Source organism: Centrocercus urophasianus, unplaced genomic scaffold (genome assembly GCF_019232065.1).
Source record: "Centrocercus urophasianus isolate 14NV4802_14NV808 unplaced genomic scaffold, USGS_Curo_1.0 seq_35, whole genome shotgun sequence".
NCBI classification, from domain to species: Eukaryota; Metazoa; Chordata; class Aves; order Galliformes; family Phasianidae; genus Centrocercus; species Centrocercus urophasianus.
This window is the reverse complement of record NW_024884922.1, coordinates 706,314-720,678: the sequence shown is the minus strand read 5'-3', so window position 1 is coordinate 720,678 and position 14,365 is coordinate 706,314. Positions and strand designations below refer to the sequence as shown.

The following is a 14,365-nucleotide window of genomic DNA, read 5'->3' as shown; positions in this document are numbered from 1 at the left end:
TCTCCTCACATCATGTTGTGAAGACAAATGTGGACACACCTCTATTTGTAGTTTTTCTCTGAATTTCATCTTAGGACAAATTACAAATATTTTTATCCTGTATTATATTTAGGAGAACCTTTTGTACAGCATGTCCAGCAGTTTTTGTCAGCTCTAGTAAAATGTCAGTCATATGCTTTGAATTCTAAAAAGAACACTTGTAGCTCCAGCAACTGGCAATGGCAAGAACCAATGAGCTTGAGTGAGGGTGGGGAATTGCAGGCTGGTCAGCCTCACCTCAGTCTCTGCCAAGGTGAACTAGTCCTGGAAGTCATTTCCCAGCATATGGAGGACTGAAAGTTGGTTGAGAGTGTCATCAGGGGTTTACGGTGGGGAATTTATGCCTGATCAATCTGAATGTCTTCCACAGTGAAATGACTGACCTGCTTAGTGAGGAATTAACAGAGGATGTCATTCACTTTGACTGTAGCAAGGCTTGCAGTAATGTTTCATGTAGCATCCTCATAGAAAATTAATGAAGTATGAGCTTTGTACAGAGCCAAAAACAGGGACAGAAAACTGGCAGAATTGGTGTGTTCTAGGTGTTGTGGTCAGGACCACAAAGTCCAGCTGGTGACTGATCACTGGTGATATTCCCATGGGGCTTCTTTCATGGCTTGGACTAAAGTGGGAGGAGCAGATGATGCATAGAATGATAGAATCATAGAATCCTTAGAGTTGGAAGGGACACTTAAGAGTCATTTAGTCTAATTCCCCTGCAGTGAGCAGGAATATGCACTGCTAGATCAGGTTGCCCAGGTTTGATCCAATCTCACCCTGTAAGTCTCCAGGGGTGGGGCATCATTCACATCTCTGAGCAAAGTGTTCCAGTGCCTCACCACCTTCACTGTAAAAGATTTGCCAGTCCCAACATCATCCTTTTTACCTTTCTTGAAAGTGCGTGTGATGTTGCTTTTTTTTCCAGTCATCAGGGACTTCACCTGATTGCCACAACTTTTCAAATGTCATTGAGAGTGTCTCGGTGACCACAACAGCTAATTCCCTTGGGACACTGGGATGAGTTGTGATGCATTCAGAGGGTCCTCAACAGACTGGAGAAATGGCAGTATCATGAAGTTCAACAAAGGGAAACTGGAAGTTCTGCACTTGGTAAGGAAGAATCCCATAATACAGGCAAGCGAATAGCAGCTTGGCAGAGAAGAACCTGGAAGTTGTGGTGCACGAGATGAACACGAGCCAGCAGAGTCCCCAGAGACAGCCTTAGTCACATCCTCTTCAGTTTAGAATCTGCAGTATTTCTGTTATAGAGGAGTCCTTATCCCCTGCAGCACTTGTAATGTTGGAGGCTCTGGGGAGAGAAGGAACACCTGGAATTACACATTTTTACAGGGGGGAAAAAAAAAAGCAACAACCAAATCAGGCACTGATTATGATGGCTGCAAATCTTCCTGCTGAGACATCAGCATCCCTGGAACATGACCCATGTTGTGTCTCTGTTCATATCTTGGGCACAAACAGTCCAAGGAACTCTCAAGCTAACCTTTTGACTGTAGCTCTGTGCTGAAGCCCCAGGGCTTTCATCTTTCTTCTCTCAGCTCATGGTGCACTGTAATGCTGAGGGAAAGGTACTGCTGTCCAGAGCAGTGCTTTCAAGCAGCTGATCAGCTGATCCCAAATGAGATTGAATCACAGAATCACAGAATCACAGAATCACAGAATCACAGAATTGTAGGGGTTGGAAGGGACCTCCAGAGATCATCGAGTCCAACCCCCTGCCAAAGCAGGTTCCCTACAGCAGGTCGCACAGGTCGGCATCCAGGCAGGTCTTGAACATCTCCAGAGGAGGAGACTCCACCACCTCCCTGGGCAGCCTGTTCCAGTGCTCCGTCACCTCACTGTAAAGAAGTTCTTGCTCACATTTGTGTGGAACTTCCTATGCTGCAGTTTCCAGCCGTTTCCCCTTGTCCTGTCTCCACTCACCACTGAAAACAGTCTGGCCTCGCCATTCTGCCCCCCACACCTCAGATATTTATAGACCTGGATCAGGTCCCCTCTCAGTCTTCTTTTCTCAAGGCTGAACAGACCCAGTTCACTCAGCCTTTCCTCATAGCAGAGATGCTCCAGGCCCTTCACCATCTTTGTGGCCCTCCCCTGGACTCTTTCCAAGAGATCCTTGTCTTTTTTGTACTGGGGAGCCCAGAACTGGACGCAGTGCTCCAGATGAGGTCTTACCAGGGCAGAGTAGAGGGGGAGGATCACCTCCCTCGACCTGCTGGCCACGCTCTTTTTAATGCACCCCAGGATGCCATTGGCCTTTTTGGCCACAAGAGCACACTGCTGGCTCATGGCCAACCTGTCGTCCACCAGGACACCCAGGTCCCTCTCCGCAGAGCTCCCCTCCAGCAGCTCATCCCCCAACCTGTACTGGTGCATGCAATTATTTCTCCCCACATGCAAGACTCTACACTTGCTTTTGTTAAACCTCATCCGGTTTTTTTCTGCCCAGCTCTCCAGCCTGTCCAGGTCTTGCTGAATGGCAACACAGCCTTCAGGCGTGTCAGCCAATCCTCCCAACTTGGTATCATCAGCAAACTTGCTGTGGGTGGCCACTATCCCCACATCAAGGTCACTGATGAAGATGTTGAACAAGACCGGACCCAGCACCGACCCCTGAGGAACACCGCTGGTTACAGGCCTCCAACCGGACTCTGCACCGCCAACAACGACCCTCTGCGCTCTGCCAGTCAGCCAGTTCTCAACCCAGGCTTGACAGAGGCTGGAGCCATCGTGACATTTGTTCCTCCAGATGAGAAGGCTGGGGTTTGAGAAAGGTGGGAGGCAAAAGGCAACATTATTTGCTTTCTAATGCAACATGTGTGAACGTGCTAACGTTTTGCCTCTGACAGAATGGGCTGCCCTTATCCCGAGAACACCACCAGCAATGTGTTCCTGGCATTTCTCTGTGTATGAATCTACTTACTGAACTGAACGATGGAAGCACCTCACAATGGGAAATACTCTGCTGCTTCTCTTTACAAGGAGAGTGGTTAGGCCCTGGAACGGGCTGCCCAGGGAGGTTGTGGATGCCCCGTCCTTGGATGTGTTTAAGGCCAGGTTGGACGGGGTCCTGGGCAACCTGATCTGAATGTGTGTGTTTGGTGGCCCTGCTAGGCAGGGGGGTTGGATCTACATGATCCTTGAGGTCCCTTCCAACCCGGGTGATTCTGTGATTCTGTGATTCTCCATTTAGAAGCAGTCAGGATGAGTACAGGTATGGTTAGGAAGAACCAGAGCCAACATGAAGCCGTGACCGCAACGCTGCTCTGCTCTGGCTTTCTTGTTCTGCTCAGCGGTGCCACCAGCTGGCAGGAGCGGATACAGCCACGGTGATCAGAAACAAAATATACCCAAGCAGAAGAGTGGTGACCGACAGCCAGACAAAGCTGCAGCAGCGGGGCTGCTAGATGGAGGCAGGCAGCAGTTTGAGTGCTGAAAGGGAGGACAGTGTGCACTGCCACAGGTCTTGTAGTGTATGGTAAATCGTGATGGACAGCAGACCAGCACAGACTCCAGGCCAAGGAATGCAACAGTTCTCTTGATTCCACCCCAGCAATGATGATGGCCACACACGTGCATGCTGAGCATGATCTGTGAGAAAGTGCTGAAGGATCATGGACTGTTCAGTCTGAGGAGTGAAAGCCACTGCCATAAAACAGTTAAAATGTCCATTGGGTAAAGAAATCACAGCAAAAAACAAACTCTTTCATCTGCACTGTGAATGGGAAAACAAGGGGACTCACAAGCCGGGCGATGTGGCCAGGTAGGCTAATGCTGAAATTAGTTGCTGAGAAAAGGTTTGGATAGCTTATTGCTGAGATCTGTTGCTGGACACATGCCTAGGAAAAAGCCTGTATGTATTGACAGTCCTGGGGCTTCCTGAGGTCCTCAGCCACTTCCAGTCCTTTTTTGTGTTTACTTTGTGGAGAACCAGATGTAGCTGTAAAGGACGTTGCCAGAACCATTTCTGTAGCTAAAAGTAATTGCCCCTTCACCCTCTCTGTTTCCTAAGGCTTAGGAGTAGAAACGCAAGCCTTATCCTGCAGGGGGCCCGTTCTGCACTGAGTAACAACCGTTCAGAGGAAACGTGACGATCCAAGGACAGCACACAGCTCACGAGCAGTTCATCTCCAGATTCCACACTGAGGGCTTGGCACGAGCCCATCCAAAGCCATGGCTGTGGCAGAGCGCAAGCCAGGAGCCACAAGCTGTCCTGCTACCAGTGTTTTCCAGCCTCATCCTGCCACCTGTTATCCACCGTGTCCTGCATGTATCCAGCACATGGGACTTTTTTTTCCTTTTGCTTCCCTCAAATCTCCAACAGTTTTGGTACAGGCTCAGTAGGTGACAGTATACACATCTTTTGACTTTTCTTTCTTTTTCAGGTAACCTCAAGCCTGAGGAACACTTACTACAGTATGACAGGAAGCAGAGATGGTTCTGCTGGAGGTATAGTCTCTTATACCTTGCATATAATGCCTCGGTCTTTCCATGAGAAACTACAGTAGGAACCAGCAGCTCATGGCAAGGCCAAGTGAGAGAAAAATGGGGATGCAGGAGGAGCATTTGGCACACAGTTCTAACTCCCAACATAGAACTTAGGATGTCCCGAGGACATTCCTCCCAAACCAGTCTTCCTTGTTCTAAGGAGGGAAGCTGAGACAGAGAAATAGGATGGCTGGACAGAGACCCTGCTCTCTTGAGCAATGAAAACATGGAGACAGATCTAGCTACAGATGCATCTCTGGAGCTCAAGATTTGCCTGTAAGCTTTAGTGCTATGCAGCCAACACTGGTCCATTCTATACTTAGAGGTACATGTATGGTCCAGTGCCTCTGAGGAGAAACTGTTGCTTCAGAGCAAATGAGGTACCAGAAGAAAAGAGAAAGGTGTTTTGAGGTCTGATAGTTGCAGCTCTGCCTTTACACATATCCTCTATGGAAGTAAGGACTGTTACTGCAGCCATACACAGAACGTGACTGATGTTTAAACTGTGGAAAAGGCTGAGAACCTGTCCTTGGGTGTCAGTGCAGTCACTGGTGAAGGGTGAGGGAACAAAATCAAAAAACTAATTCACTACTTCCTTTGAATCAGTCATGTTTGCATAAATGCCAGACTGCTAAAAGGACAAATGCAAGTCTGCTCACTGTCAAACTGCCTTTGGTTTACTTGTTATGGAAGGACTAGCAAAAAAAGGAAGCCATCAGCCAAGTCGACACACTATACAAATACATTTTATTTAGAGATACCCACAGTAAAATGCACAAATACATCTTGTTCACTGATTTTCAGGTCACACAACTTCAAGTATCAGAAAAACAAACTGCAGTTAATTACAGTTATCCGTAGAATGGAGCAGTAGTAGAAGATTCATCTGTCAGACTACATCATGGGTAATGATGCTCAGGTATTTAAAAAGTGCATGGGTCGTTGCCACATACACTGACTCAGTTTTTCAAAGAGCAATGTCTTTCTGGCATGTGAGCACAGTAACACGGTTAATATGGGATGGAAAATGAAGCTCTTGATTTGATCTGGAAATGTATTCCCCAAAAGCAAATTAAGAGCTGAGACTGAGGCATGGGAAGTAAGCTGTAAAAATCACCGTTACATACTCCATGTGGTTAAGCAACATAGAGGTGGCCTAAAATGATTGTTATTCTTATTCAGAAGACTCCTGAGCACTTGATTGTATTCAGCAAGCTGGCAGAAGAGCTATAATCAGAGATCCAAACTCTTGCATTCACACTGAGTTCTTTCACAACTGGAAACCTCAGTCCTCCCATTTCCAAAATCCTGTGTTCCACTTGCAAGCACATAACTGGATCACATATTGCTGTGTCTACTTTTGTATTCCCATACAGAGGAGAAAGTAGGAGGGGGTGCTGATTTGGGAGGAGCGGCATCGGTTTAAAGCTGTATTTAAGTCAGATGGAACCTGGTCTCTTTTCTCCAGTGTCTCTCCATAGCAAGGAAGTTCAGCAGCTTGCACTGCTCCATGCTCCCTTTTTGCTTTTAGATGAGGGAAGTGCTGTCTGGTGCTTGGGAGACACCAGCAGGGACTGTAATATGGAAGGTAGCACTTCAGAGCAAGGAACAAGAATCAAATCAGTCTTCAGTTAGAATCCTTGCATTACAAACAAGAGAGACTGACTTTTGCATTGTAATTCAGAGGCACATTTTATGCTGATGAACAGAACCCCCTGATAGCACTGCAACTTTCTGTGGATTATAAGACAAATCTCCTGTTGAAGCAATAAAAAACACCTCAATTACTCTGTTCTGATATTTTAGACTCCCGAACTGCTTCTTCACCTGTTCTGCCCAGAGATAGCATTCCATTTGTGTGTATGCAGCTGCTTCTCCTCCATAAAAATGGCTCCGGAGATCCTTGTTTCTGTGCACCTTGGAAGGAGACAAATAACACTGATACCTCATTGGGATGGGCCCCTGTACCAGGTTCAGGAGAGAGCTGAGAAGTCAGTAAGATTTTGCACTTTTGCAGTGAACCCCAAAATGAGAAGAATAATCGAAATAACCAGCAAGTCCTTCACAGCTGGCACTGAGTGAATTTGGAGCAAAGCCCTTCAGACTGAGAGGAGGATACCAGCCGGGGGAAACATCAGGGCTGCGTTACAGCAACATGCCCTGACTCAGCACACTGTTGTCCAAGCACAGACTCAAACTGCAGTAAGGCTTGGAGAGGCAGCCCCAAGCCTTGCAGGTCTGCTACCTGAGGATGCCATGAGACAGCAAAGAACTTGCTGGAGGCCAGAGGAGCAGCAACAAGGGAGCAGGGCTGAGACTGAGTACGGAGACAAAGTATTCTGAATAAGATGACGGCCCGTCAGAAGGTTCTCATCCTGGCCTTCTAGCACTATTCCTCACTGTAAGAGAAGGCCCAGCTAGTTTGGTACAGCCCTGCACACACAGCTGGTGCTGAATCAGCAACAGCCATGTGGATGGCTTCTGCTTAGCCCTTCTGCTCCATCCCAGCTGGAAGCACATGGAGGGGGCTGGTAGCAAAGCACAGTGCTCTAAATCATCATGAAAACGAAGAGACAAGCACACTGCATCATTGGGGAGAGAGAGAGTGAGTGGCTGATCAGAGGTTCTTTCCCATCTCATCTTCACACCTCATCTGCGGATAAGAGCAGTAGCTTTGCAAGTTCTGGGAGCAGCTCTATAGTGACATAAGCATAAAGAATGATGGACTAAAACCTCACAGCTTCCACTGCTCAAACACTGGCTCCTCTGAGTGCAGCAGCCTTGGGTATTACTGCTGGCCAAAGCTAATCTGCCTTTTAAGCACAGGGTTAGAGTTAACTCATCTTACAGCATGATTTTTTTCGTAATCCATTAAATGCACGCATGCAGAGAAAGGTTCTAGATGGGATTAAAAATCATCACAAAGTCACAGTGAAGCATCCTCCTGTCTTTCTGCTCAGAGGATCTTTAGCTGTGATGCTGACCGAAAAACCACAAATCAGTTTAAACAAGCGTTGCGCCAATGTTGGGCATCTCCATTTACTTCATGATTTGCTGACATCCACTGTACAGTACAGGTGTGAGAATTTCAGTCTCTGTAGACTTTGCAAGAGAGTGGAGCCTGCATATCTGAGTTGGCTAGACACTAACTGAAGTAAAAGGTAAAAGAACAGAGAGATCTTTGTACAGCGGGCCACAGGTTCCTCTCACCCTGAACTGGTATTTTCCAGGCCAGACAAGCAGCTTTGAAGACTGTTAGTTTGAATTAGGAAGAAATATGAGAAGAGGTCACTGAAGTTCACTAAATAAGCTGAAACCAAACTGTTCTACTGGAAATTGTGATAAAAATGAGGCTTTAATTTCAAAGAAACTCTAGAGTGAATAAACCTAAAAGAACTCCAGGTTAAATTCACACGGGGGCACAACCAGCTACAACTGGAAATGCACAAACCTTAGAGCTCTGTGACAATGTGTTAAGGTAAACAGGATGATGGCTAGTCACACTGCTTCTAAATACAAAGGTAGTCTCATGGATCAACAGAATTCAGTATTTCAGTTAGTTATGGATATAAGGGCTCATTTAAGGTGACAGGAAGCAAAGAAGTGCTCCAGTTACCATGCTTTTAGGATTAGATTAACTGGGAGTAGACATCTTGTATCAATCACATTCTATCTGCATAAAAGGCAGAAACCTAGCTCGAACTCCAGGTGTCATTTTACAAATAAAGATATAATTTGCCAATTTAGAAAATTAAGCCAGATGCATTACACCTTTGTCTTGGAAAACAAAAAATCTTACTTCAAAGAGGAAGAAATGTACAAGGAAACTCTGAACACTGAGGTCGATGAGCAGACAAGCTAGTAGTTCTTGCCTACTCTCAGCAGTTTCCCACTGCAAACTGCATCAATAACTTCAAACAGCTTCACAGTGCAGGTAAAAACACGCAGTATAACATTTGAAGAGAGCTGCTACTGCTGCCTTTGACAGCTTCTGTGATCGTTCAGAACGCAGTGCTGCTGGACGCAGCTCATGACAGAAACAAAAAGCTGAGAAAAGCTCTGCTGACAGAACTGCAGTTGTTAACGTCAGAAACTAGATACAGAACAAAAGCCAGCAAGTGCCAGCATGCCCTGATCTCCACCCCACCCTCCGAGCTTTGGAGCTTTAAGAAAAAAAAACAAACAAACAGTGATAATAGTTCACTGTAGGACATTCTACCTTCAGGCAACAAGTTGTGATCAGCACAGATTTTAAAACACCTCCTGCGGTTTGTGCATCATATGCATCACCTCACAGGTGATGGGGAAGACCCAGCATCTGTGTGCACGTTAACAAACAAGCAAGCACTGACAGAAGCCACGGTTAAGATTTATTCCAAGACAAACCAGTGCATTGATTTGTGCCAACACCAGGCCCTAAAACAGATGAAACAAGTCACAGAAAGTTAGGAGTACAAACCTGTTGCAACTTCAACACATCCATGTTAGAAAAAGACATTGCATGCACCCAGCCCTAAGATAGCAATGAGTTTGTGAGATAGATCAAGGTACCAGAAGAGAAAGGCACATGAACCTCTGGCTGGTCCATTTCAATATTATGTGGATGAGTCATAGTGATTTATACACCCTGAGTCTGTGGGAGGCCTTGAAAAGTACAAGTTTAATGAGATTAAAATTCAGCACCTGAGATTTCCCCGTTAACAAGGGAATCTAAAAAAGCAGATCCTAAAAATACCAAGAGTTGATTCCTAGATTTTTGTTCTGAGATCAAAGAACCAACATCCAGAACTAGAGACCTCCCACTGGATGCTGCAAGTGTTTTTATACATCTCTCTCCTGGTTTCAGTCTGATGGACAGAATTTGTGTGTAATCAAGTGTTTGATTTATTGGTTTCTTTTCCAGGCCAGAAGTGGTCAGGCAGCCTGCACTTTCCATTCCTCCGGTGCTGGAACCCTGTGTTGGGTCTGTGTGCACTCTTAGACTTTCTCACTCCCCACAGGATAGTGGAGGCTATAAGAAGATGGCACTTAATTTTTAATTGTAAAGATTCTTTTCTGTCAAGGGCTTTTTTTTTTTTTTTTTTAATTACAAGAAACCACATGATTTTGATAAACACAGCATAATAAGTAAAAAGATAATTTAATTTAAGTCCTTCAAAATTAACTTGGGAAAAAAAAAGAATGGAAGTGACATCTACCTGACCTCTTTGAAAACGTTTCCGATTAAGCCCTTTCACAGGCACCTCCTGAGCAATGAATACGCATCACCTCCCTGTTGTTAAACTCAAGTGTTCTGAGAGCAATAGCGAATGCTTATTTGGGCTTTTTCTTTTCTTGTGCCCTTCCTTGCCCCTCCGCACCACAATGAAGTGCAGAAGCAAGGGAAAGCACACACGAGATCCCTTCAGAAAAGATGTGGCTGCATTTCTGCTTTCCTTGTATGCAGCATGGACAAATCCCCGGTGTACGTGCTTTAGAGCCTTGAGAGAAGCTATGCAGGCATTGCAACACTCAGAAACTTATTTTAAGTGGAGGCCACGTCATGGGTTGCATCTGTAGGGTGACCAGCTGTGCACAGTGGGCAGTTTTCACTTGACTTCAAGCCAGAAAGGGTGCATACGGCTTGTGCAGCAGGAGCTATCAGAAGGTGAGCTCTGCCTGCACCACACAGCATTCCTGGGAATGAGCTGTACCCAAGGTGAGTGACTGAGTTATAGCAGCAATTGCAACAAAGCGATTAAGAACCTCTCAGACACCCTGGAAAAGTTGGTTTATGGAAAATAAAGGTATCAGACCTCTACAAACAGATCTCAGAGCTCCAGCCTAGCCTGCTGTAAGATGCTGCTGCATTGCTGAGATACAGGGACTGGTGGCCAATCTGTTCGTGGTTTCTTGCAATCAAACAAAAACGGGCAACCTCCACAAACAGTCTAGATAAGCCTGCTTTATTTCACATTTGCACCAGGTGAGGGAAACCCGTTCATCACAAGGTCAGTCCCTCTCAGCTGATGGGCAAAAAGACAGACACAAACCACCACTTAATATAGATGGAACACAACTTTAATTTTGTAACTCTGCAGCTGCAAGCTATATACAAAGCAAGTGCTCGAGTGAAGAAAGAGGTTGAAATTCTACAGAAGAGTAACTGATACACAATTATCTTAATCCTTAAAATACAAAAATGCTGCCAAAGACCTCAAACAGAGGCAGCACAAATATCCCCATAATGAAATTCAGAAGTCTCCCTCATTAAGGGAGTCACAAGAATCACTCACAATACAAATGTAACCTTTGTGGATAGACTAGATCTGGTCAGGTCTCTGGGCACTCTTTCAAAGTATTTTAAAATGGATCTATGTGGAAAATGAGCAATTGAGACTATGAACAAACATCTATTTACTATTCTTTGGTAATTTACTCACCTTGGACTAACACCAGTAGCACTGATGAAGGGACAAAACAATGGGCTCAATGCTTTACAACAGTCCCAGAAAACACCTTGAGAGAACAGTAGCACTTCTCCTTGGCTGACCTGACAGTACAACAGGGAAGGCTGGAGGAATGACCAGTTACAAGGTGTCTGTGAAGAGAGTGGGCATCACCCACAATGCTACGCTCAAGCTAACATCGCGTTGTAGCTTCAGCTTCCATGGGAATGTCTGTTTCTTAACACTTGATTGTTGTTTAGGGCTTGTTTCCCAGTACTGCGAACTGGGCATTACTGAACATAAAAGTCAATAGTTTGATTGCATGTGATTATAAACATGAAAAAAGTAGTCTACTTAAAAGAGGTGAGAAATAAAATGAACAGCTTCCTACAATCAATAGCAGCACAAGATCCCATATTCCTGAAAAGCTGAATAGCAGGAAAAGAGGACTGAAGGTCTGCTACAATTATTTACCTCCTCTCCTTGGTGCCTAATGCCAGATAAACCAGCCTGTTCCCCCCCTTCAGGAACAGACTATTACACTGTGTAATCCCATCAGCAAAAGATGTAAGTCAGGGTCTCAGTACTTGGCATTACTGATGGAGATGCTGCGTACAAAGACAAGAGGGACTGTAAGAACACAATCAGACTGTGGTAAGTAGCTCTGATAAATCTGGCAGGAACTCTTGCAGGAAACAGAGTCACTCTACCGTGGCAGCTGTAATCTCCAGCAGAGACAGAAGAAAAGAGCATGTCCCAGTCTTGCCTTTTCTCCTCAGCTTCAACTGCTCATTTGGCACCAAAGCAGCGAGGCCAAGGCATGCACTCTGCTCCAACATTCATCCCAGCAGAAGATGGTAACAAGGCAAGAGTTCCTGGTGCCTGCTGGAAGGCCAGGAATAGCACTCTGGAGCCCTGCATTTTAGCCGAGTATTAGATAAGATCACATACTGAAGTGCATACACTTCACAGCTGGACCCAAAAGGCACTGGATCTGTTCTCCCCACCCATAGTCCCAAGCAAAATTCAAGGGAGTTCAAACAGAGAAGGCAGTAGGGGAGTCTGGGAAAGACTGAACACCTCCTGCTGCAAGCTAGATGACAGTGGATACTAAGGCAACATGAGCTAACAGCACGTTACCTTGCTACGTGGTAAGCTTTTAGCCTGCACTAGACAAGTCTGAGACACGCTCTTTAACCTTAGAGGAAAAAATAGTTTCTTTATTCCATTGGCTTATCAGAGCAGATGGCTAACGACCCTAACAACCAGAACAGACATAAAGTGGAAATAAATTCCGTAGCCTGGGACAAAAACCCTGGGCTTTAGACTGTCTGAAAATAACCCACGAGCTACCACAGCAGCATACTTGGGAACCCTGGCTCGCTTGGAAAATAGCTTAGTTCATTTTTTCTTGTCATTAAAACTCGTATCCCTAGCCCCCATTTCCTTTCATCACCACTGCAGGCCCCTCAATGCAATGTTATTCTACAACAGCCACACTGCAGAACAGCCCATTCGAACTCCAGCTGTGCAAGCTGATACCTGGATCAAGTACAGGAACAGAAGATCATGTTTTTGCTCCTGGCACTGCTGAAAACTACAGTTAAAATGTAAATGCACTTTTGAGAACTCCTGTGCTTCTGCAGTTTGGACTTGATGGGTAATATCCCTGGGGAGTCTATCCCTGGGCTCCAATGAGTACAGCTTAAAATTACTGTATTCCTTTACATATAAACAGTATCATTAGAGTTGTACTTTTAAAAAATAAGATCAACCCAGGCCAGGGCCAGGCTCTGCAGATAAAGTAGCTTATCTCTTATAAATATTTTTAATATTTTTTAATTACAAGTAGTCCTCACTCCAGGTAATGTAACTGACACAAAGTACCTGCACACACACAGCCCCCAGACTTTCACAGAAAGTGCAGGAGCAACCACTCTATTAGAAAGGAATCCTACCTCGCAGCAAAGTAAGGGAGGGGGCGCGTGGCCAAGATAGCCTAAATGTGGGGAGTCATTCAGAGTAAGTAAAATAAAAAGAGATATCAAATACCCATCATAGAAAGGATCAAGGAGGTTAAAGCAAAGAACTGGTTCAAAGAGATGTATAAAACTGTCGGAAGCCAACAGAAAACTCTGACAAAAAAATAACTTGCATTTAAACCAAAATTCAATGGCATCACACAGTTTCATTCACTGTTAAAACAAAGGAAAAGAAAGTAGAAAACTGCGTAAGGATCAGCATTTTTTAAGAGTTATCATTAGCTCCAGAGACCAGCGTAATTCCCGTGAAGTCCTGACGGAAGGGGGCCGCCTGCCACAAAGAGCTTTGTTCCAGATGAGTCGTAGCAGTGGGTGTAAACAGCATTCGGGAAGAAATTAATTTCAGAAAAATAATTCCTCCAGGTTTCATCGTGATTCTGTTGAAAGAAAGCTGAGATTGTTATTTTTGCCAAACAAACAGAAAACCCAGTTCCGCAGCAGCAGAATGTAGTTTCCAGGGCCTAAAAGGGATCTCTTCTGTTAATAATCTCTGAAGCTTCAGGCAGATCAACTTTAACTGGAAGATACCAGAGACTTCCTGAAGCTTTTTCAGAGGTTTGCACAAAACATTGGAGGCACATGGGGTGAAGGGTAGGGAAGAAACCAATTTTCATTAGTTTTTAAAGTTGCACAATGATAGAAAAGATAATCGCTTTGTCCAACTTCTTTCCATTAACTGATTTATAGCAAAACACAGGAAACTGAACTCAAGTGCCTACCATAGCATTACTTCAGAAAGACACCGTTTTTAAAATTGTGTACAGTTTAATTAAATCTCTTAATTTGAAAACCAGTTTAAATTAGCACGCCTTACAGGAAGACAACATTTGAGATGCTGACAGCTAGAAGTCCATGCTTTTGACTATAACAAAAGATATAAAATCTATGAGTCAGTTTATGAGCAGAGTAGTCCGCCTTACATTCAAGCAACCAGCTACTCAAGACCCCTCATGAAGTGCCTGTGAAAACAATTTCGCAGCATTTCGTTTTCATTATTACAGCTACATGACCATAGTTTTACTGCCCTGCATTTCGTACAGTTACCATAAAAACAACTCACTCGAGCTCTGTGGCTACAGGCTACTCACCAGCCAACCTTTCCCTGTAGTCAGTTTCAGAATTTCACTTCCTCCTAATTTCTGCTTCTGTCCATAGCAGGCACGTGGGGGCCTTTCATCCAGGAACCTCTGGGCTCTGATATCATAAAACAGTAAGGAACCATGCCCTGTTCCCACTGTGATGATGTGTTCATAGAAGCTCACTGATCGAATGCCTGTCAAACAGAGAAATGTCATACAGTTTAGTGAGGATGAGGGATGCTTTGGTTCTGCAGTGCTGTTGCTTGATGTG

At 44.9% G+C, this 14,365-nt stretch overlaps 1 protein-coding gene and 1 long non-coding RNA gene across 3 annotated transcripts in view; one reads left to right on the top strand and one right to left on the bottom strand.

Moving 5' to 3' along the window:
* LOC122166966 overlaps positions 1-6,316 on the top strand; it is an 11,938-nt gene extending 5,622 nt beyond the window's left edge. For both annotated transcript variants that reach the window (XR_006170926.1, XR_006170927.1), the window contains exons 4-5: positions 4,443-4,506; positions 5,350-6,316. This is a non-coding gene — a long non-coding RNA (uncharacterized LOC122166966). The remainder of the gene's footprint in view (positions 1-4,442; positions 4,507-5,349) is intronic.
* A 4,271-nt stretch (positions 6,317-10,587) lies between these two features.
* DCAF12 (DDB1 and CUL4 associated factor 12) overlaps positions 10,588-14,365 on the bottom strand; it is a 30,056-nt gene continuing 26,278 nt past the window's right edge. The window contains exons 8-9 of the mRNA XM_042831126.1: positions 14,104-14,288; positions 10,588-13,392 (exon numbers count right to left, since the gene is read on the bottom strand). Coding sequence (XP_042687060.1) covers positions 13,234-13,392; positions 14,104-14,288 — 344 coding nt within the window. The 3' untranslated portion in view covers positions 10,588-13,233. The remainder of the gene's footprint in view (positions 13,393-14,103; positions 14,289-14,365) is intronic.